This window comes from Triturus cristatus, chromosome 2_2 (assembly GCF_964204655.1).
Source record: "Triturus cristatus chromosome 2_2, aTriCri1.1, whole genome shotgun sequence".
Lineage (NCBI taxonomy): Eukaryota > Metazoa > Chordata > Amphibia > Caudata > Salamandridae > Triturus > Triturus cristatus.
The window spans coordinates 34,888,767-34,914,152 of record NC_140582.1 but is presented as its reverse complement, the minus strand read 5'-3'; the positions used below and the strand labels follow the sequence as shown (position 1 = coordinate 34,914,152).

The window sequence follows — 25,386 nt, the reverse complement described above, 5'->3', positions numbered from 1 at the left end:
AGCAGGAGCAGTCCTTATGAGTGCAGTCCTTTCTTGTGGAGGCTTAGGGTCCAGAAGGCCAGTCCTTCTTCTTAGAAGACCTGTTTGGCGACCCAGCCCCTTTCCTTCTTTTGTTCCGCAGCAGCAGATCTCCTCCCACCAGATATCTCCTTTGTCTCAACACAGGCCACTTTACACTTCATCAAGGCAGTTCGGGTCAGCCTTTAAAGGCTGACCAATCAGAGGAGGCTACTACTGAGATGAATTCAGGCACATTAGAAAAGCAAGTTCTATTATTTCTTTTGTTACATAGTTATAATAAATTCAACATTGGCACATTGTTGGATTTATTCTAACTTTTATTTCGAAACTTTGAAGCATCATTTTAGCGCACTCCAGTCAATAGTTATACTTTATTAAAGTTTAATAAAGCCTTCTCATGTTAACCTATGGATTTATTCTAACTATTATTTCGACACTTTGAAGCATCATTTTAGCACACTCCAGTCAATAGTTATACTTTATTAAAGTTTAATAAAGCTTTCTCATGTTAACCCATGGTGCTCATGCACTCCAATGGAAAAAATCTAAATTGGCAGTTTTTCCCTCACCAGGGCTTATAAAACATTTTTTATACTGTCCCTGCTTATAGGTACAAGTCAACCTACCCCTTGGACAGCTTGGGAGACCTTAGTGGTGACCTATATGTAAACATGCGATAGTTCAAGACCTTGGAAGTACCTTTAATTCCAAAGGCCAATTTGCACATACTTTTAAGTTAAAAAGCAGCCTGCAAAGCAGGGATGACTTTCACCATCCCGGGTCCAGCGTTGCGGGGTAGTTCTACCACTCGGTTTCTACTTGAACCAGACACATATCTCCAATGTGTCCAGAGCCCGCTGGAATTGATGAGGCACTTACTAAATAGCGATAAGGTTGCCCATTGAAGTCGCGGGCATATTTCCCACTGATCCACTAAGTGGTAGGCCGGTTCTCACTGTACCACTGGGTGTAGCTAAGTTTCACATTCAGGTCATGAAGAATCGCCACTGATCCCCCAGACAAATAGGCGAGAAACCTGTTGACCCATCAGGAGTAGAGCACTCTTATCGTGACCCATTATAATTGGAAAGTCGCCTCTCCCCCCCCCCTTTTTTAATCAGGCAGGGACCCTGCTAGAATAAACTTGGTTCCATAGTTCCCCTGACCTGTTTTAATCATCCTACTCACTACTACATCCAAACACGCTAGGGCCCTCACACCCATGGCACCAAACGGCAAGGAACAAAAGATCTCCGATAAAAAGCCTCTTTATGGGTGCCCATCGGGTATTGCAGTGCCGACCCGACGAGGAGCAGGCCCATATGATGAATCATGACACCTAGCTTGCTGGGTGTGTGAGGGCACTAATTACGAAAGGAGGAATTCCTCTCCTCCCACTACTCAACTGACAGGTCAACCTGCCTCAACTGACTATAACTAGGTTCTCTGATCAAGATTGTTAAGGCACCAAGGAACTTCGTACCCTTCTTCCTTATGACTTTCAAAATGACAGTAGGCCACACAGCAGTGCACACTTAAGTGCATTTATTCTACTGGTGCCTCTAAATCTACACGGTCTACCATATACTAGAGACTTGCAAGTCGGTTGTCAGCACTAATTGTAATCATACCTAATTACCATGTACCTTTTAAACAGTGCACAGGACTTGGGTCTGTTTAGCATATGCCATGGGCACAATCAGAGTCAGTAAAACAGCATCTAGAAGTCAAAATGCAGGAAAAAAGTCCTGGTTTGTCACGTATGTGGAAAATGATTGTACAATTACATCCAACAATTGACTTTAGACAATGAAAAGTGATGTGTGGAAAGAACGTTCTCAATTGAGAAGGTTAAGTAGCAAAGGTATTGTTGGGTGACTATAAAAAAAGTATTGACAAGAGATAAGAATAACCATGGCACAGATTACACAACCAATGTGGCACTAAAACATCAAAAGAAATAGTATGCAATGTCCCTTTGGGAACCATGGGCCCCATGTGAGTGGCTGAGGAACACTGATAAAAATCAATTAAATTAATTTAAAATGATAACTACAACCTACATAGACTACAATCAGCCCAAGATACAATAACAGGAAATATATACATTAAATAGGAAAAATGATTACAAATATATTGGTTCCTAAAGGGCCTCACATACAATATTTCCAGCAAACCTTTTAAAAGTGCTATAAAATGGTTAATAATAAACCATCAGATAAACACACTGGTTTTACAAAATGGTAGACAAGCACATGGCTTGACTAAATAGGATGCATTGAAAAAAAAGACAAAATGCCCACTTATGAAACAATGGTAGGAAAGCACATGGCTTGGAAGTCATTAATTAAAATTGATTAAAATACATTTTAAAAATGCCGTAAACACAACCCAGGCAACATTTACATTGGCCAAATACTTTTAAAAGTATAAGAAAATGCATATTAATCAACTACCTCACCCACATACCACAAAGTACTAGTCAAGTCAATGCAGGAGAAGGAGGCTGGTTTGCCGGGGCCCCTAGAGCCCCCCCAAGCCAAAAACAGGCTCATGCAGATAAACATAACTCAAACTTAGCATGAATACAAGGCCACCCAAGAGGACCCTAAAATATCCCTGGCACAACAGCACTGTGAATTGGAAAGGTTCTTTAGAATACTGAGATAAAGCATCAACCTTTAACCAAAACAGGAAAAGGCCACATATTAATCACACATCTGAATAAAAAAGTGTAATAAAGAAAAATAGATTCTTAGGCCTGCACCACCTCATAATGTACCCCGCTCTTACATTTATATCTCTTAATAACCACTAAGAAAACGGGCCTCCTAGGACAGAATAAATGCCAATGCACACAACAATAAAGAACTCTTCGCCATCGTCAAGGAGTTTACCAGGCTCAACAGTGAGACCATGCACACCCGCCCTCCCAAGACCTCTGTGACAAACTCAGCACCTTCTTCCACCTCAAGATCAGGCTTATCTATGACACCTTTGACACCCAAGGCTCTCACATCAAGCCCGACAACACTGCACCCAACCATGCCGCACCCCAACAGAACCTGCTCAACTGGACCCCACTCACCACTGACTACACTTAAGACCATGAAGAGCCTCCACTCCGGAGTCCCCTCAGACCCATGTCTGCACCACATCTTCCACAAAGCAGCCATCGCCCCCAAGCTCCACAGCACGATCAACTGCTCCATCGAGACTGCCACCTTCCCGACAACTGGAAAAATGCCAACAACTGGGATCAACCCTCTGTTAAAGAAACCATCCACCGACCTATCAGACCCCAAGAACTTCAGACCCATCTCCCTACTCCCCTTCACAGCCAAAGTCATTGAAAAGGTTACAAACGTCCAACTCTGAGTTCTTTGAAGCAAGCCACGTCCTGGACATCGCCCAATCCAGCTTCAGGAGCAACCACAGCACTGAGACTGCACTCCTCACTGCCACCAATGACATTCGCTCCCTCCCCGACTGAGAAGAAACTGCAGTCTTCATCCTCCTGGACCTCTCAGCCGCCTTCAACACCATCTCCCACCGCACTCTAACCAAGAGACTCCATGACTCCTGCATGTACGACTAGGCCCTGGACTAGATGCAGTCCTTCCTCACCAGACAAACACAGCAAAACAGACTACTTACATTCTTTCCATTCTTCTCTGGACCCACAGACATCAGCTGCAGAGTCCCCCGGGGTTCCTCACTGAGCCCAACCCTTTTCAATGTCTACATGGCAGCTCTCGCAACCATCGTCAGGAACTACGGACTGAACATTGTCTCCTATGCCAACGATACCCAACTGATCCTCTCCCTCACCAACAAACCAACAACCACCAGAAATATCTTCCACAGGGCAATGAAGGCCCGCGCCACCTGGATGAAGAGCAGCTGCCTAAAACTGTATTCGAACAAGACCAAAGTCCTCATCCTAGGACCTTCACCCTCAGCTTGGAATGACTCATGGTGGCCCTCCACAATGGAAACCCCACCCACCCCCACAAAACCTCAGCATCATACTGGACTCCTCACCCTATATGAACCATCAGATCAACGCTGTAGACTCATCATGCTTCCACACACTCCGCCTGCTACAAAAGGCATTCAGATGGATACCCACCGAATCCAGAAAAACAATCACCCATGCACTCATCAGCAGCAGACTCAACTACAACAACGCACTCTATGCCAGTGTCACCTAGATACTCCTCAGAAAACTTCAGGACGTTCAAAACACCCCAGCCAGACTTGTCCTCAACACAGTGGCGGCCGATGAAGTTTGAGAGTGGTGAGCTGGGCTTGACCTTAGGGTGGGGGTTTGGTGGAGTGTACAGCACAGCATTTACAAAAAAAATGGGATAAGTGATGCAGTGATAATTTTCAAGCATAATTAGTGAACCAAAAGGCAAGACAGTTGTCATGTAAACTCTGCACATGGGCCAGATTAGTATAGAGCAACATTATTAATACCTTTGAGTCGGGTTCTCTTAGTCCCTATATAAAAACTGCTCAAAATTGCACAAAAGGTAAAAACAAACCATTAACATAAGGAAAAACAAATAGACAATTACTAGATGATTTGTACAAAGTGAAACCAGAAAGCGTAGATAAATCAGAGCTTCCCCACTTAGATCGTGTGAAATTAGGCAAATATTTTTCCTAACCAAAGCTCTTTTCCTTCATTATCGTGTATGAAAGTGCTTTCAACTATATGCGTTCCAAATGCCATTTGATCAACAACCTATTGCGTTTGATTAATAAGCTATGACAATAATACGCCACTTTATAACACTGTAGTTACAAGGGATAGTTTTCTAACATGAACCATTAGAGAAATAAATAAGTAAAAAGCAAGACAGTTGCCATGTAAACCCAGATTATAATCAACAGTATCAGTAGGTTTGGGCCGAGTTTTCACATTTCCCTGCAGTGTAAAAGCATGGTAGTGGAATTCAGAGTGCTTTAAATATTTGTGCTGGGAGCCAATGTAAACTAAACAAGCATTGGCATAGCCAATAGGTCTCGCTTTTGGGACCTTATAAGTATTTAGTTATGTATCACAATATCCTTGGTGCAATAGCGTTACTGTTGCATGGCTAAAAGCGTATAAGGTCCCAAATGTGAGACCTATTGGCTATGCCAATGCTTGTTTTTAGAGGGCTGGCATGCATTTTTAAATGTAGGCTAGTAAGAAAGGTGCCAAGCCGAAGGGCAAGGACTATATAGAAATAAGTTAGTAAGAGAGGTGAGTTATAATGAGATAGCACAAATAGAAAGATGAAGCACAGAATGACAGGTGTTTTTAACCTAAGTAGCGAGGCAGAGAGGCAGGTAGAGCCGGTGGGATTAAAATTAGAAAGTTATGAGAAGTAGAGAGAAAAGAGGTGAAGATGAGGTAGAGAGATGAGTGTAATACAGAGGATCGGCGAGGGAGAAGTATAGAATGTAGAATTTGGGAGAGAGAGATAGAGGTAAGACCGATGTATTAAACAAGTGAGACGTAAGCAGAGATTGAACGGTAATAGCGAATGAGATAGAAAGAGAGATGAAAACAATGGTCGTGATAGATGGAGTGTAGGAGGTAGAGAGAGTATTGTAGAGATAAACTAATAAAATAATGAGCAAGGTGACATTAATAATAAGCGAGACCTGGTAGTCCAATTGTTGTGGTAAATTGAGAGGCTAGATAGTGTCTGTGAGGAGGGGAAGATAGAGATGAGGCAGTGAGTTGAGAGGCAGAGAGAGAATTGAAAGAGAATGGTGATATAGAAAGAGGCATGCAAGAGGTAGTTAAAAGTAATGTACAGATGTTAAAAATGTTTGTAATAAATGGTAGAAAGTGTAATAGAAAGAGAGGTGAAGTTAAGAGGGAGGTGAAGTAAATGTAAGAGAAATTATGTGGGATGAGATGCAGAGAGAGAGAGGAGAGAGTGGAGAGAGAGGAGATAGAGGAGAGAGAGGGGAGGGAGGGGAGAGAGAGGAGAAAGAGAGAGGAGAGAGGAGAGAGAGGAAAGCGAGGAGAGAAAAGAAGAGCGAGGGAAAGAGAGTGAGGGAAAGAGAGGGAAAGAGTGAGGGAAAGAGTGTGAGGGAAAGAGAGAGAGGGAAAGAGGGAGAGGGAACGAGGTAGAGGGTAAGGGAGAGTGAAAGAGAGTGAAAGAGAGAGAGGGAAAGAGGGAGAGAGATGCAGAGTAAGAGGGAGAGTGAGAGGGAGATTTGAGGAGAAGATAGGGGCAGAGAGCTGATTGAGAGTTAGAGATCTAAAGTTAGGTTCGCAGTGAGTTTGTAAATTGAGTTTATGAGAGGTAAGTGCAGTGGTGCACTGAGGTTTATTGAAAGAGAGGTGTGACGTACAGAGATTTTTTAAGGCTAGAGCAATAGTGTGGTAGGTACCTAGTCATGTATAAATATATTTCTAAAAATTGAGTGTTTATGTAAAGGAATGAGATATAGGACATAAAGGTTGATTAGGGTTTTAGAAAGAAATGTATTTGCTGGCATAGAGAAGTGACAGTTATTTACAGAGTGTTGTATGGTGAGATGTAAATTAGATAGAAGTGCAGGGAATTTTTTTTCTGGTCAGGTATATTCCCCTTGTGTGTAAATACCAAAGAATTATTTTCCTTAAAATAAATTAACTCTTAAATCTGCTGTAATCCATAAACTAATGTAAACACTGTACAACGCTGAGATGAGCCCACCATAGTCTCCTTAAAATTAGAACCAGCTAACAATACTGTTTAAGGTAGTTTTGTTTAAAAAGTACATTTTTTTATGGTTCGTTTTTTTTGGAGTTGAGTGTAAAGTGACTCAGCTCAGAAGGGAAACAACAATTAAGGAGGATGTCCCCGTGTGCCTTGTGCTCGGCTGGCGCCTCGGGCATGTTTACTGCGCGAACACATGGAAATGCAAAGCCATTAATCAAGCAGGATGGCTCTGTCTGCCTTCACGCCCAGTGGCCCCTGTTGTCTGTTTACTGCGAGAATTAAAGAGGAAAAAGACCGAGAAGGAGAGAGACATTCAGCTAGTAGACTGTGTAATTTTTATGTGACGAATGTACTATAAAAAAACTGTTTTAAAAAGTCATTCCGGTTGTATAAATTAGTAAGAAATATTCAATTGCAGAGGCCTTTTCACATCAAAATGAATGTTTATAGTTTTTTCCTGGGTGCCCTCTTTTGGTTACTCAAGAAAGTAGCATTTCGCTAGCTATCATGCACTTAAGCATTTTTTCAATGACAATGTTCTAAGTAATACGGTTATGTGGGTGGCTGGCCACTTTGCAGGTTGGGAGTGATCTGTGGTTGACGAGTTTTATGATTTACAAGGGCTCATTGCGTGTCTGGTCTTAAATTATATGTGTGCGCTGGCTGAATTCAGAATTGTATTGTATGTTAATGCCCATGTCAGGCTACTACCAGAAAACAAGCAGAGCAGCATGAGTCACAGCGATTTGGAATAAGTGTCTAGTGAGAAGTACAGGCAAATGAAACTAACGAAAAGGCAGGGGGAGAAGGGAGGGGGGAGATGTGAGCAGAAGTGACAAGAAGGGCTGGGCGAGAAGGGAGGGGGAATGCGCAGAGACTGAATACAAGTGACGAAAAAAGAGGAGAAGGGAGGAGGGAGATGCGAGCAGAGCATCAAAGGGCTGGGCGAGAAGGGAGGGGGGAATGCAAGGAGCAGAGGAGCAGCTGTGCATGTGCACGCCATCGTGCACGCAAGCTCTAGGCCAGCAAAACCATGTGGGTAGCACTTTTGAAAACCCACTTACTAAATGTCTCAAAGAGAAAGCTTGCGCTGTCTCAGCAAGGCCTAAAAATGAGGGGATTCAGACATAAGAAGGGAGATTAAAGAGACAGATTGTCAGTTCATGCCAAAGTGTTATCGGCATGACCACTTTATAGTAAATGTAACGAAGGGAATTATCCATCGGGGTCATACAGGCACTCTCAACACAGGTCCCTGTCCTCCACCCCACACAGCCACGATCTTGCCATGATTTGAAAACCTGTTTGCAATGCCCTGTGCCGCCTGTCCTGCCACAAGTGTCAGTCTACTTCATGTGGTAATGATTAATGAGAAAAGCCAACTGATGGGTTCGGGTGCGCTTTTGCAGAGGCAGCAACCATTTAAAGAGCCCTCTGTTCTCTCCCACACATTGCCTGAGCTCACACCTGCTGTCCAGCAGGGCTGCCTTCTATCCACAAAGTCTCTCTCTTTGCAGCATAATCACGGAGCTGGCTGGCAGCTTGTGTAGGAGGAGGGCCATTGTGAGAGGAACGGACCATGTGAACAGCAAGGAGAGAGAAGGGAGTCAATCTTCGGAGAGCCGTAGGACCGTGGGAGGAAGAGAACAGTGTAGAAAAGAAGATGTGAGGCCACAATGAAAGAAACTTTAAAAAAATAATAATATTAATACGAACTCCTGAAACATCCTACAACTCGCCTGCTCATTACAGCCCATGAGACCAGGCCTGGATCTACGAGTCGGTTTCTGGCTGCTCTGAAACCCACGTGTGACATGCTGCTGGAGCTCAAAGGCTTCACTCACAAAGTGCAGAGAGGGAAGCAACTACCTCGAGTCTGTGCAGACTCGATTTCTCGGCTTCCCGTCTGTTTGCTACCTCTGCCTCACCCTTTACCAACTCGTCACTGTGATGAGTTGGTAAAGGGCGGGGTGACAAATTCTCCACTCCCTGATTGACGCTAGAGGGCTTCACTGTAAAACGCCCAGGGCTGATTTTATCTCCATGGCATCAGGGGGTGGAGACTGGTCGGCAAGTCTATGTTTTTGACGAGCTGATGGCATCACAGGCCTCAGGGCTGTGAGATCGTCAGCCAGTCAAATACTGTAGACTTTGTCACTCAGCGTCAGCCTCACTGCAGACTACGTCAACACACAGTGAGTAGCAAGCAGGGTGCAGCAGCCCCTGCCTTGAAAAAAAGAAACTAATGATGCATGTTTAGGCTGTGTGCATTCAAAAACACAACACTTTGCTTTTATATTGACAGACCAGTGCCAGCTAACGTAAAGAGGGCAGAGCCCCGACACCCTCAATGACAAACCACCACTGCCTGAAAATCCCTCACAACAGCCACATCTCTGAGCACCTCTGAGAATTCCACTGGCTCCCAGTCAACAAAATAATCACCTTCAAGATCCTCACACACACCTGCAAAGCCCTCCATGACACAGGACCAGCATACCTCAAACACCGCCTCTCATTCTACGTACCCACCAGACACCTCAGCTCTGGCTATCTGGCCCTGGCCACAGTCCCTTGGATCAACAAGACGAGACCGGAGGAAGATCCTTCTCCTGCCTCATCGCCAAGACCTGGAACACCTGTCAACCCACCTCAGATAATCCCTGTTGCTGACCCAATTCAGGAAAGACTTCAAGACCTGGCTCGTCAACGGAACACCATAGCACAGATGGATCAGCAGCCCCCCCACCAGCACCTTGAGACCCTCACCGGTGAGTAGCCGCGCTTTACAAACCATGATTGATTGATGATTGATTGATTAATACCCACATATGACTTCCCTGCATTGCCTAGCCCAAATTCCAAGCCATCTAGCATCAATCAAAATAATGAATATATTACTAAAAGAAAAATGGTGGTGTCTACCCTCCTTCAAACATCAACTATTTTGCAAAGTACTGAACTGAACTTGATTTAAAAATCGAAGAGGTGCCTTCAGGATAGGTAGCTGCTTTCTGCAGCCGCTGTCTGTCCTAGTGAGCTGAAGGGCCAAACCCCCTAACCTTTTGATCACCATAAAGAGTGTCTGTCAGGCTGAGCAAACGTCAACCTGACAGACACGCTTTATTTTCAGTTCAGGTGGCCAGGAGCTAGACATGCGCTAAATGCCAAGGCTCCTTGCTAACTGAACTTTGCTGGGCGGAAGAAGTCACAGCTCCTGTGGGCATGACCTCTTCAGTTTGATGAAGTACCTCAACGGCTCCCTCCCCCCTGTAACGGGAGGGAGCGTTACTAATTGCCTCAGACCTGGGAACTGCAGTTCTAAGCCCTGAAGCGCCCACCGCCGAGTGTCAATCACTGACACCCCGCTACATGGTGGGATGGGTCAGCAGTCTCACTGACCCCATCCCCCTCTGTGATGAGTGAGGGGCTGCTGCCTTCCCTCAGGCATCAGTAACCGCCCTCCTGAGATCTTAGAGGCAGAGAGCTGTGCAGGTAAGTATGACTTTATTTTTAATGTTTATTGAGTGCATGAATATTTGGGAGTGTGAGTTGTGAATTGATGTGTATATGAATGTGTGTTTGAATGCATGAGTGTGAGTGCCTATACGTGCGTTTGTGTCCCAACCCCCAACCCCCTTGCTAAAAGTACAAGCCTGGCTATATGTACAGTACAGTAGCCTTACTCCCAATGGTACCTCTCTTGTATAATAATAATAACAGATGGATTTTGTGCAGGCATTATACAACACATTCGTAACGCAAAATACCAGCTATTATACAAGATTACACCGACTTAATGATAACTATGAAAAGCTGAGGCCCCATTTAGAAAACTTTAGAGAAGTATTTGCTTATCTCTGACTTGGTAATAATGTAAATCACAATAGAAAATTCAACCCTTCTTACCAAAAGAACCTTTTGTCGCTTCTGTACGATCCCAATGATCCATACCAGTTTCAGGAAGTACCCATAAGAAATCAATAATCTGCCTAAATATCACCTCTCAGCCATAACTTTGTGCAATGGTTTTGGTCGATAACAGGTGTTACCGGACCTATTGGAATGATACATTCAGTGTAAACATCACTGATCAATGGCACTACATTCAGGAATTACACTTTTTTCAAGCAGGCAAATTCTCCAGTGGAATGTGATATTGGACACATGAAATCTGATTTCCCAATTTTTGTTCTCCAAAATTTCATAATTCCCATTATTTCCATACTCTGAGGTGCGAAGACCTCAGTTAACAGTAAATCCAGAGCAAGGAAATAACAGGAATGCCACTTGTAGAGAGAGCCACAGTAGCAAATTTAACAGGCCAACTAAACCAATTAATTTGTCATTGTAATATACGATGGTCTGAGATTTATAAAAATAAATGATGGTTTGGTTACATACCAATCATCAGGTTGGTCATATGTTAGCATCGTCCTCCATGCGAGCTCTGCCTCTGATGTAAACAAGAAAGAAGTTTACTTTGCAATCCATTAACATTAAAGATGACAAACACAAGATACAGACTAGACCAGGGGAAGAACAACATTATGTTAAAAAAAATCTCTTAACATCGTATTAAAAGCTGGGCACATGATGCTCCCAGACTTCACCCCTAGGAACCCTCGCTGTTTCAGATTTGTGCCTGTGTGCTCAACTACAGTGAAGAAAGTATAGGCAATATGGCATAGAGACAAGGGCAAAGCCAGCCAACCATTTGCAAGTGATAACAACGCTGTGTAAATGATAGAACAACTCGGTGACAATGCAAAATGTGCGCCTCGGCAATGCTTATTCAGGATGGGTTCAGCAAGCGACTGTGGCCCCTTCAGTAATACTGAAGTGCTGCTTGGGTTAAAAAAAAAAAAACAGGTGTAAAAACGTGTGACGAAAACACTACTGTAATTCAGACCTTGTATTAGGTTATGCTAAGTAATGATCATGCTCAACTGCCATTGCTTTTAACTAACGGGTTTATCTAACATTAGAGACAAACTCTACAGGGGTGTAATTTATTTATTTGCAGAGTTTTATATAGCGCTAGCTAGACCCCGAGGTATCAGAGCGCTTCACATGGGGATCAGCGAGTTACAAGTTACAAAATTACATCAGCTACAGGAGCCAAGTATAACATAGGAGAAAAACAGTGAATACACAATAACATGGGTTATTAGTGCATAGCATAGCCAAGGCACAAGTCAAATGGGGCATGGAAGGTAGGGGGGAATGGTAAAAAGGGGTAAGGAATGCATAATCGGGTCAGGCAGACCAGCAAGAGGGAAAGTACTTACAAAACAGTCACAGTAAAAGACATGCAAACCAGCTGGGGACCAACAATCATAAACATACCATGAATCGGCTAGATAGGATGTAGTGGATATGCTTCCAATAATCTGCACATCAATAGTGTCTCCTTATTGTGATTATAAATGATTCAAAAACATCAGACCAAATATTAGGTGCAACATTGGTGTCTAATACTCATCCACCTAGAGCATTGATTCCTAAACTCACAGTGTGTGATATAGGTCACAATTAAAGAAGTGACACCAGAGCACAACATGTATGTGTTACTTTCATCCTCTTATACATTGAGCACTCTTCAAAAACATGAGTAATTCAACATCGTTGGATGGCAACGTAGCTGTTGATTATTCCAATTTATTGTTTTCTTTATCAAATACAACAGCCGACGCGCGTTTCGCCCCAGCGGGGCTTCCTCAAGGCTCTCTGATAGTCCTATACGACTCTTGTGTAACCAATCAACCTGATATTCTTTTTACTTTTCACCAAAACGTGTCTCAAATCCAAAAGTGCTAAACAGTTGTATCCATTCACTATGTTTGTCAAATTGTTTCTTGAAACACAAAGTCTCCCAAGTCTCAGCGCAGTGGCTTCAGATAATCACTTGGAGCCATGATAAGTTCCATCCAAGCGTTTTCCTTGTCTCAGTTCTCACATATATAATTCTCTGAGTCAAGAAACAATTTGACAAACATAGTGAATGGATACAACTGTTTAGTACTTTTTGGATTTGAGACACGTTTTGGTGAAAAGTAAAAATATTATCAGGTTGATTGGTTACACAAGAGTCGTATAGGACTATCAGAGAGCCTTGAGGAAGCCCCGCTGGGGCGAAACGCGTGTCAGCTGTTGTATTTGATAAAGAAAACAATAAATTGGAATGATCTACAGTTACATGGCCATCCAACGATGTTCAATTACTTATGTTTTTGAAGTGTGTTCAATGTATAAGAGGATGAAAGTAACACATATACCATGAATCGGCGATAGTATAAGATGGGAGGGGAGGAGGAGACCAAAGCGGGGGAGGACGACTTGAGGAAAAGAACAGACAGACAAACAAGGAGCAGTCCAGCAACAATGAGGATAGGTCGAAACCGCCAAGATGGAGGACCCAGGCCATGGGAACCGACAGCATCAACCCAAAATGGCGGAACACACAAAAATCCAGCACGAAAACCACAAGGCAGCAGACTCGAAGGCTTCAACCAGGGTCGGATGGGGGAGGTAGCCACATGATCATGGAGGGAGGAGGGCAGGACACCGCCGATCACAAAGCGGGTCGTCGACGTATACACACCCGGGGCTCCAGGGGCAGGACCATCACCATTCAGAATGCCGCAAAGACAGGGGAAAGTCAGTAATTAACGCAGGCCCCTGCAGTGCAGAAGGCCCCACAAATTCAGGGGCATCCAATTCCTCAGTGGTGGGGGTGGGGGGGCGCATTCTGCTTAAGGCCAATGAATATCATCTGTGAGATATTGGAGATATGGGAGACTCAGGCGCCCACCTTCGTATTTTGCAGAAGGGCCCCCTCTGTTTATAATACGCCAGTGAAATTCTGAATAACCATTATTTTCACCTAATTCGGAGATCTTGGACCTCTGAAAGCCTTTTCAAAGTTCAAGCCTAAGATTTGTGTGTTCAAGGAACATTTAAATAACTTTTTTACTTCTGGATTAAACTTTTTTTTCATATAAGTTTATCCCACAATGGAGCCTCTCAATCTCCCAGTGTTATAATTATATGGGTTGCATGATTCCACTGCTTTCTTGAGGGTTATTTTATCCCCTTTTCATCAAAACTTCCTGGAGGTACATCTTTTCTTCATCTCTCCACTTCTATATTGATTTTTTGGAACACTCAGCACCTGCAAAGGGATACAGGGCCACTGTGTTTTTTTAGGGTGAGTTTGATCGAACTGTTATATCTATTCTGTTGGGTTTGGCACAGCCACCAGTTGCCACTGGCTGTTATCTGTGTCATTCACAAATGCTGACTTGTTATTCGTGCATTTGCTTAAATGTCCCTCCTTTGAGGGCTTATCTGCCTCACTGGCAATTCCACTAAGAGATCCTTCTGTTTGGCCATCACACTGTACAGCATGTGATGGCACCTCCTCCTCGGTCTCCCATCGATGTCCTCCTGTCACATGAGAATCGTTGCCTTTGCAGTGCTTGTTTTATTTGTAGTTCTATATAGCGGGAACCAGACCGAAGATATTAGAGCGCTTTACATAACACTAGATAAGTTACCAAGCACACATTAATTATTTGGGGAGATTCGCCCAGAATCACAGGATGGTGAGTCAATGCCAAGGCTCGAACCCGGTTCTTCAGCTCGAAAGCCTTCAGCTTTGGCTATAAGGCTATATCGTCTCCCCTCACAGCAACAGAAACAAAAGAGGACTTTAACGCGCCATGTTTAAGTAGCTTTTCCTCTAAAACATGCTTGCACTTCATTGCTGGAATTTTTATTAGCTGGCTAGCACTCCGTCCCTTTCCCGGTCATGGCACGAGGAACAGAGGCAGCGCCGGGTCGTTCATAGTGAGGAGGGGAGCGCGGCGTAATTCTGCTGTGCCTGCAGATATTGGATCTTGAACTACAGGGACCATGGTACTGTACGACAAGAGGCCCGTAAGAACTCCCCCATAGTTATGGACAAATCTAATGTTGCCCCTTTTCCCAAACTATACAATTGCTGCCCAGCGTAAATGCTCCTCCTTGCCTGCCATATACCTTACTGTTCCTGGTACATCTGAGAGTCATACATGAGCTATGCACCCTATTTTTGACACTTCTAAATCAGTATGGGACTGGTGGGAAACCCATTATCACACTGCTCTTCGGCCTCCACCATCTGAAAGCCCACTTGGCTCCTCCCAACGCTTTCCCTGATGCTGTTGGTATGGAACTCCTTGCCGCCCACCACCTACTGTGGCCCCTTCTCTGCAGCAGGTATTGGAGGAATGGCATGCTGCCATTGCAGCAATAACTTCGGACGCGTTTCAGTGGTCTCATGCACCCCCAACCAGCTCTCTAAGTGATGCAGCATCAGACTCTCTAATGCCAGTATGGCCCTCTTCCCCACTGTGACTTCTCAAACATCGAACATCATTAATTGATCCTCTGTTTAGGATTATTTGGGCCTTGTTGTTCGTTGTCTGCCATGAGGCTCTGCAGGTACATGGAGACAACCCGCTTAATCCGTACACACGTCTCCTATTATATCATTTGTTATATCATTTTATTGTATGAGTGTTTTCTCTTTCTATTATTCTCATTCCTGCTGCACTCCAATGGAGAGTACATGGAAACACTCAATGGCGTTCACTCATGTGCATGTGCTCTGCTTATTATCCATGGCTCAACTGGCCACCCTCCATGGCAGTTGCAAAAGTTCATGCTTTATCGTTTTATGTTTGCTTTTATGGTTGAAAGAATGTTCCTCACTGAACATAGTATTGGGACTTACTTGCTTGGGTTTCAACTTCTGCAATGCATTGTGTTTACAGTTATTGGGGCAGGGGGGCCAGAGGGAATCTAATACACATGCTACTTACTTTCACTGAACATGGCAACAAGTGAAAATGTTTTTAAAATCCTAACATGGAATGTCAGGACCTGGGCTTGGCTCATAGGCGCAACTCCCAGCTAAACCGCTGTAAGCCCCATATTGTCTCCCTTACAGGAGACGCACCTTTCCTTACCCAAATCCACAAAATTAAGCACATAATGGAGGGGGCCACTGTTTGCAATGGCTTTCTCAGCTTATGCACAGGGGGCGGTGGTGTTAATGTGAGCAGGTATCACATTTGAGGCAGTGTCGTCCAAGATAGATGTCAATGGCTGTTATTTGTTAATATGTGGGAAACTGGATAATAGGCCGGTGGTGCTGAGCAGCATCTACGTCCCCAATTCAGAACAGGATGTTTTCCTTTCCCATCTCTCGGTTGGCCTAGCAAAATGACCCAATCTCCCCAGGCTGGTTGGTGAGGACTTCAATGCAGTTATGGATATGCTTTCACCCCTCCCTTCCACCTATTAAACAAGCTGGGACATTAGAGACTGGGCATTGGGGTGGTACTTATCAGTGCATGGAGGGAACATAACATGGGGCTGATAGAATACTCCTTTTATACCCCACCCTGACTTGATAAAAATGTTATACACTCCTGATGTGATAAAAAATGTTGCCCTACAACTATGGTGACAATCGTTACCAACACTGCATATTTAGGGAAAACCCACTCGTATATCAGCCCCTGGGAGCTTACCATATTCTGGGTCTGGATTCCTACCCCTGTCCCCATGTAGCACCTACGGCCCCTTCAACTGGAGGGCACTTTCTTTAAGGACACACCGGGCACTGCCACCACCAATTATTCTACCGAAAATACTGGCACTGCCCACTCCTGCCTAACTGAATGGGAGGTTAAGATGACAATGCGGGGGGGGGCATCCATTGCAGTCATGTCCAAGTGGACATTGTCCTGCATGACATTAGTCACACCGAAACATAACCAGGGGCGTTGTAACATGAAGCGGTCCATGAAAATTCCCGTGAGGAGGACCTACAGGACTGTCACTTTACAATACACTGAACTCTTAGAGCGTCTGAGGGTGATAGATGACCGTGCCTCCTCACAGAACGTACACACAGAGGGTGAAAAAGTGGATGCACTGCTGGCGCGTATGATCTCTCCACCTTTATTTGCAGGAAAGTGCCTCTTTTAATATGGTCAGCCCCCACTTTTTGCCTTGTGTATGATGCGATTTTGAAATTAATGTGCACTGTGTCACTGCCAACTGAGTTACTAGTGCCAGATCTCTTTCCTAAAACTGTACCACGATTGGCCCAACTTCAGCAACCAGTCCCAGGATGCTTGTTGTCTTAGCCAGGGAGGACCAGGTTTGGCAGTTTGGATTGGACTGTTCCCATGGGGAGAAGGGTCAAGGCTGATTTGCATATGGCTGGGTCTAAACTGGAATGGCGTGGCGAGCAAAAAATTATGGATTAAACCCAGATCTGTGACTGGGGGGTGAATGTTTGGCAAAGTTCAGCATTCCGTCCATCATCTTTTTGTGTTGCATTTTCACCCCAAGTGGGAAGGGTATGCCCAGACGTGCGTCCTGTGCTTGCTATGCCAACGGTTACAAGCTAGCCTGGCTGATGATGGGTGATACCCCCAGCCAGGTCCCAGGATGCTTGTTTCCGGTACAGAGAGGACCTGGCTTGGCAGTTCAGGCTGGACTGTTCCCATGGGGAGCAGGGTCAAGGCTGATTTGCACATGGCCATGTCAAAACTGGAATGGCGTGGTGAGCAAAATAGCAATGGATTGAACCCAGATCAAGAACTGCATCAATTGAATGGTCTGCATCTCGGTTCAAGTTACTCCGCCAGGTCGGGGAACTCCACGTAATCTCGTGAAGTTCATTGGTAACTCCACGAGCTCTGCCCAGGCCTGGTTTTAATTGCCTCCATTTTGAATGCACAACATTATTTTGTGCTCTTACATGGTTTTATTTTGTGCCTTCTTGCAGCTCCAGGGTGGGATGTATTCTTTCTTCACAGCACAGAGCAAAACATCCTTGCTTGGAACAGAACTTGTGGAATGTGCGTTTGAAAGCATGTGGGAGGAATGTACTTCTCTGTCTTTGAGTCAAAACACGGAGGCCTGGCCAGCTTTTTTGATGACTCTGACACAGACAGGTACTGTCAGCCTTGGTTTTGCAATAGATAAAGGGAGAAGGATTTTCTAGAAGTCTCTCTCCAGGTTAGTAAAGGTATTAAAGAAAGGAACTCTTGGTAATCAGACATAAGCTGGCCTGTGAAGTTAATGCACTGCCACAGGGCATAGTTTGGTGTTCCTGATTGAGACTTCTGGATGACTGAAAAAGGCTTCCCAGTCAAGCCGGCCAGACTGATGTGTTTATCTCAATAGGTGATATATTTGTTTCCTTGATTATTCACTTAGTGTATATATTTCATGAGTTGAAATAGTGCCTCATCTTGGGAGTGCTGAATTTCTTTTATTTTGGAGTAGAAAGCAAGACATTTTGGCATTAGAAGTGGGGTATAGTACGATTTTATAAGGAAAGGAGGCTAATGCTTTCTAAGAAGTCAAATGCAGTTGTAGATTTCCAGATGACAAACAAAGTATTGGGGTCAGAAGATGCCCTTTATGCATGTGTAGAAGATGACGGGCACGCTAAGGCATTTAAATGTTTGCAAAACGTTTCCTTTGAAGAGGAAAAACAGCTTTGCATTTTAAGGAGAAAAGGTTAGATTCATTTGAGTGCTTTTCATAGAATGAAGGGCATTGTTAATGCACAAGGTACAGCAGGAAACTTTTGGCAAGAGGAAGACGTGTTAGCAAAGCAGGAGACAAGCTGTCATGGTGGAGAAAGGGGTGCTCAAGGTCAGACGATGTTCTCACATGCAAGTGTGGGAGAAATTAAGCAAGTTGCCAATTGTTACAGTTGAAGAAGAGAATATCTTCGAGACAATGACGTGGATTACATTGAATGTTGAGTGTTAATTGGTATTGCATTTCTAGTTAGAGCGTCTGACACTTTAGGCTTTTCAGAGGTAAATACCTCATTGCTACATCTCATATTGTGTAGCTTCATGCTATGCATTGTTTAGATGGAGTACTTGCACCAAAGTCTCCACTATGTTGACACCTTTTACATGCTTCTCAGATTAATTAGGGTTTCACCAGCTTTAAGAAAGAGTAGGAGAAGTTAGATATCTTTAGATTTACTAATGACTAGGCAGGTGGATCGAGTTCTACAATTTAATTTGCAAATACTTTATTCTCATTTTCGCATTGCAGCAACAGTTTTTAGTGTGTTTCATATTGTTTTGGCTAAACTTCTTTAGGAGGTTTGGACTTTTATTGGTGATTTTATACTTTTACAACATTCTTATGAGACTCATCTATATCAGTTTGTTTCTGAGTCTGTAATAAACCCCTTTAACTTAATTTAATCGTCTTGTTCTTTATTGTGTGGCTAATTGAGATGAACTGTTAATTAAGTTGTTAGGATCGATGTTAACTCCCTCGTACCCATCAAGCAACTATCAAGATTCACTTTACGGAAGAAGAAGAAGAAGAACTGAAAGATGGGACTAGGGCTCCATCAAATGTTTACTTGACCTATAATATTCGCATTCTTATTAAAATAAAGGTTATTTCTAAAGCAGATATGTATTTGTGTTAGTAACTGCTGTGTTATTATATTAATTGTGCATGTATTATGGGTGGAAAGTCATAAGCAAACTGTTGTGATGTCACTGTGGTTAAATTATGTGAGATGTCACTTTGACTATTGCTGGCATTTTATTCTATTACAGTAACCACCGAACTATAATACAGTTCCTAATTCAGAATAATATCTCGTGTCAGGCTTGATCTTGAGAATTTCACTTGCGAGAGAACTTCTATTTTAATAAGGATAAAAATAGAAACATGTTTTTGCTGATCAAATATAAACTCTTAAAATGTATGTGATTCACTGGCAGGCAGAACAGATTCCAGATAAAAAAAACAATATATAATTATATCCATTTTGGGGCGCATAGTGGTAAATTACAGAGGAAAAGCAAAAAGGTTAAGTCATCTTTGCAATATGTGATGGTCGGAGCATTATGACACCAATGATTGGTTTAATTACATACCATGGCCTGCCACATGATTTCCTCACGTCAGTCCGGCTCTGAGGACAAAAAGAAAGAAGCTGTTTAGGTTATAATTTGTAACATTAAAGATGACAAAAGAACAGTGCCTAATTTGAGCTGGTGGTTTCCAAGTGCTCGTCACTGGCATTTAAAAGTCAACACTGCGCTGACACATGGTGGCACTACTCATCTAACTTAGAAATGAACAGAACAACTGTATTTATGAATATAACGTAGATTACACATTACTAATACATTCCTCCCCAGCCATTCCTTTAGCTTTGGTAACCTGAAATGTTATGAACTGTTGCACTTGCAGGTAAGAAAGATGGTTAGTAGCTGTTTTGGCAGCAATGACAGCAGCGATGGGTGGTGCAAGCTGCAGTGGTCTCCTGGTCAGGGTCCTGAAGGCTTTTATTTTACAAACTAAACACTACAAAAAAACATGCAATCTACATCAGTGGTGCTCGAATATTATTTTTGAAATGTATGCTAAGCACCTGGCACATGGTCCCAGACTGCACTATCCCTCACTAGGCTAGGCCTGTGCAACGTGTGCAAACTGGGACCGTGCACGGGAATGAGGCAAAACATATTTTTTCTTCAGTTCAGGGCCAGGGGCACAATTTCAAAGCGTGACATAGACTGGTAATCTAGGTGTATGCCACTCTAATGTGGCACACTGTTAGTGCACTTTCTTAGAATTTTATTGCTCCTGTGCCAGTATCAGTAACATCGCATGGGGAGTTGGTCAAAGGTGTCCCCTTTTCCTTATGTGGCCAAGGCCCCTTGAAAATGAGGAGAGATCCAAGGGACAATGGGGACTTTGTGCCTGCTCATTGTTATTACAGAATCAATCAGCAATATGCACATGCCCACTGAGTATAACAAGCATTGGTAAATGCATTAGGTTTTGCCTATGTGATTAATAATAAGCTGTTTTTTGTTGTAAGTTGTAGCTTGGTGAGCAGTTGTGCAATATAAGTGACTGAAACATTGTTAAAGTGTTACGATTTGCAATTACAAAAAACTAATGGATAAAACAGGCAGTGAGTAGGCTGCTATATAATTTAGGCACATGGTTAAATGTTTCGTAATTAATGCATAGATGACAGTTGGAATCGGATAGCACATGCAAGAGGGAGGTGAGTACATGAATATACAGGAAAATCGAACTTACAACCAAAACTGCTTTGTAAGTCACTCCTAATACATTAGTGCCTTATTTTATGGAGCCTAACTGCAGAGCACCAGAAACTTCACACAGCTCATTCAATATGACTAATGCCACTACCCCAATTTATCCACCATCTCTACCAAATTATAAGAATTTAGTACAATTAAAGCTATTGCTAACTTTACTATGTACTATATACTCCTGTTTTGTTTGCTCTTATCTATTGCAGAAGTAAAACAGAGCAGGGCACATGAAAGAAAGTTAGCCACACACCACAGCAACCCCAACGTAGTGGGCAACACTGGTCAATCAGAGAGCATCAACATTTGATGCACTGCAAAAAGAGAACCAGCACGAACAATATTGAGAATAAAAAAAATAGGTTACCAAACTTTACAGCGATGACCAATCTACAATACTACCAATAGACTACAGAGGGAGAGAGGGGTAGATCATGAAACACGTGTGGGCTGGTTGCCTAATTTAACACACATTAATTGCTTAACATATTACAAAGAAACTTCATTTAAGATTGTGAAAATGTTTTTGGAATGATTAAGAAACTAAAACATCATAAAGACTACAATATGATCTATTTAAAACTCCGACCTTAAGAGGCTGATGCAGTGTTTACTATCCACTCCATACAGCACACAGCAGTGCTTGCTTGGAACAGTACAAGAAAATAGCTAATGACATTCCCAAATAAGTATTAAATAAATACATTCGCCGCTTTTCTTCACATGTTTTCACAGAGTGAAATCCAGGCAAGGTGCATTGATGAGGTTTGGGCATGCTGGAAGGAGGAAGTCAGCAAAACAATCAATGGACAGTTTGTTAAACCACTCTTGGTCTCGTGAGTTGTTGATATGGGTCAACACACCACATAAGGTCAGCATTATGGGATGCGCCCAGCCGCACTCACCTCAGTGCTGGTAATCTTTGCGAGCCTCACTGAGGCCAGGTAGCTAGCCTCCACGCATAATGAACATTCATTAGGATAGTCACTACACTAATCATACACAAAAAATTGAAGCGGCATAATATGCAAAAGGCGAGGACATAAAATGCACTCAAGATGAAAAGGCAACATGCCATAAAATGAACTCGCTAAACAACCACATAAATGCAAAAAAAGTAAAAGCAACATAGTATGCAAAGGGCGAGAATAGAAAATACATTTGAGAAACCATACTGTTGCCCACGTCCATCTACATGAGAGACACCACAGTTGTGTAGTTACGATCTGTACAGTAAATCAAGGTGGATTGCTCAAATAGAATATTGCACGTAAGGCAGCCATTGGTGGCAACACGCAGTGGACCGCTTATCGATAAATATCTGTGCTATAATGGCAAAATGCCAAGTCCACAGAAAAAAACAATGCATGTAGAAATCAACCCTATCCTCAGTGGAAGAATCAGTGTCATCTCCAATCTCAAAACACAGGAAGCGTGCAGAATACGGGGCGTGCGCTATATACAGAACTAGCAAAATAAAAATAAATAGGACACGTATTCTTAAAAATAGTTGGGGTATTTCACAAGCAGAGCCATAGTAAAGTATGCCATCATCATAAAATCTTTATTGGGTTGACAAAAGCAATCATAAAAGAGTACAAATACATAAATAAAAGATCATCAAAAAAATATTTCACAGTAAAATGACAATCAATATCATACAGAGACATCCCGGACAACTGGGACAATACATCAGCTAAGCAAGTTTCGATGTCCTGGACATGAGGACTGCTCATAAAAAGGATAAAACAGTAACAAGCATTTGCAATGCAATACGTCTCGCATTAACGAAATGTTAAGCTATTGGCATTGTAAATGACAATGCCTTTTATTTATCCGTTTTTAAAAGCAACACAGATAAATGTTTGTCATTTACAATGCCAGTAGCTCAAAGTCTCCCAAATGCGGGACCTATTGCATTGCAAATGCTTGTTTTGTATTGCCCAGCTTCCCTTCCGTGTTTGTCTCGCCATGCCCTAGGTCGTGCTTTGGGTTCTCGTGGACTAATTCATTAATGGAGGGCCTCAGGGGGTTCACATAATCATCTGATCACAGTGGGTGATGTATTTTGTAAGGTGAGGGATTTCTCTCTCTTTGTGTGTGTTAACTATTGCGAGTCTGAAACCTAACCTGTGTGAGTGAGTGGGAGGGAGTGAGGGAGTTCAGTCATGGGTTATGCCTTCAGGATTGTCTGCAGGGTGTGTATGACTTAGCCACGTAATAACCTTGTCGTCTTGTACTCTTTGCAACTACTTCTGTGGTTGGTTGTCAGAGTCGTAGTAACGCATCGGTTGTGACGTTTGTATTTCCTTTCTGTGGTGCATTGTTCCATTGCTGTGTTCCGCTAATCCAATGGCTCTCAGGTTCTTTGATTCCCCGTCTCCGTGGCTTTGGCACGTCAGTCCTCACCTGGCTATGTTTTTGTTTTTCTGAAGCGTGTTGTTCCAGTGTCTAGTATCTCCTGCCCAGTGTCCCTCACTCTGCGTGCCCCTGCCTGGATATCGCTCTTCATAGCTCCCTGCGGCTCCTGCTCCACCCCAGCTGTGGTCACTGGGCTTCCACGGGGCCCTGGCATCCTGACCTTCCAGACTTCCTGCACTCGGGCCCTCTGTTCCGGGGCTCCCTGGGGTAGGTCAGTACAGCCAAAACAGACACAGAGGGAGAGAGAGAAACCAGTCCACACCAAAGCAGGTGTACGCCAGGGGGTGACAAGTGGGGGGGACGCACAGCTGGCAACTAATATCTCTGTTAGTGAGAAGCGAACGCGCGATCCGGTGCCTCAGACTCTGGACGGGCCTCGTGCCGTCCCTCCCCCTCTCAGCGGCGGGTGTTCTCAGAACTGTGTCCAAGAGGACTGTAGGGACGGGCATACCCCCCCAGATAAATATACACGCACGATGTCTATCTACTCATGCCAGCACTGAGGAGGGAAAAGATACAGGCACATGGCCACGTGACGACAGAACATAAAATGTGAAAGCGCAAAGACCGACAGAGAGATAGAAAAGTAACAAAAAGCTGAAAAATTCAGTGGAGCGGACAGACACAGAGGGTCTGACAGAGTCACGGAGGTACAGGAGGACACAGAGATAAGAACGAGAGCAGATTGCACATGGGGGGGGTTGTCAAGGTGCAGATGGCAGCTGAGTGAGAGAGGAGGGATGAGAGCAGGAGAGATGACCGGCCTGTGTGCTGCAATTACCATCCGATATGTAAGCACTTACAGACACAAATAAAGAGGAGGCCGCAAGGAAGTCTGACGATTTTAAACACCCCAAGGCTGCTCTGCACGATTAGGTGATGCAGTTCACCATCGGCTGTGCCCAGTGCCCTGCAGGGGCAGGATGCACCAATACAGACACATACAAGCCTTCACCAGGCTCGGGTTAAAAGGAAATCGACGCCCTCTTAATAACAAGCAATGAAGTACAAGTAGACAGTAGTGCTTTTAGAAAGCACAGTGCTCTTTAAAAAAGTGACAAAATAACATGGCGTCCATTATGCGTATTGAAGCTACCGCAATGTTAAACAGCCATTACACGAATGGTAAAAAAAAAGTGCTTACCCAGTAATTAAAAGGGGAAACAGCATTTACAATGCTACTCCTACCACGCAGGTATGTAAGAACGCGGTCGTTACTCCGACCGCATTATTACCACGCGTGGCTTTACATCGCAAGTCGTTTCTACAACTTGCGCTAGGTGGCGTGCAACACCAGGGAATGTGTTGGATTTTAACTCCAACACATTCCCTGCTGTTGCTCTAACTGGAGTAGGAATAGTAATTTATACTAAGTTCAGCTCGCCATCTAGCGCAAGTTGTAGAAACGACTTGCGATGTTTAGCCACGCGTGGTAACAACGTGGTCATTGTAACGACCGCGTTGTAACCTATCGCATGGAATTTGCTCGCGATGTAACATCATACATTCAATTAAAAGACACTGTGTTGTGGAAATGTGCTTTTCAATGAGCACACCTGTGCAGGGGTCACCCTTCTCTGTCCACGGGTCCTTAGACCAACAAAATAGAGATTGGCACTGAAGCTGGAATTCAAATAAGTTTATTAATCACTCATGAGTAAGACTATGTCCACACAGCACTCTCAAGCGCTGTCTGAGGTAGTCCATTGAAGTCACAGAACATAGGCCTTATACACAGAGTTTGTTGCACAGTAAGCATGTAGTTACAAATAGGAGGTACAAGCATACACAGGAATAACTACTGACAAACATGGGCAGTTGGGAGATCACTTAGTCAGCAAAGTGGGAGGGGGAGCAGGAGTGCTTATGGCAACACTAATAGATTGACAGTTGAGTCTGAGACCAGGTGTTCTGGCAGCTACAAACTCTTTATTATGCATACTGCTTATAGCTGAGTCAGGAAGTCAACTAAAATAGACAGCACAGGCAGGGAAAAAGACGGGCAGCAGGGATGGGAGAGTTACAAAGCCAACAAAATGGAT

General features: G+C 43.6%; 1 protein-coding gene across 1 annotated transcript in view; it reads right to left on the bottom strand.

The window, feature by feature from the left end:
* The window catches only part of LOC146861793 (uncharacterized), a 379,950-nt gene that overhangs the window by 17,018 nt on the left and 337,546 nt on the right, over window positions 1–25,386 (bottom strand). Inside the window, exons 5-6 of the mRNA XM_085643196.1 lie at window positions 19,727–19,764; window positions 11,142–11,193 (exon numbers count right to left, since the gene is read on the bottom strand). Of these exons, the coding sequence (XP_085499322.1) occupies window position 11,193; window positions 19,727–19,764 (39 nt within the window). The 3' untranslated portion in view covers window positions 11,142–11,192. The remainder of the gene's footprint in view (window positions 1–11,141; window positions 11,194–19,726; window positions 19,765–25,386) is intronic.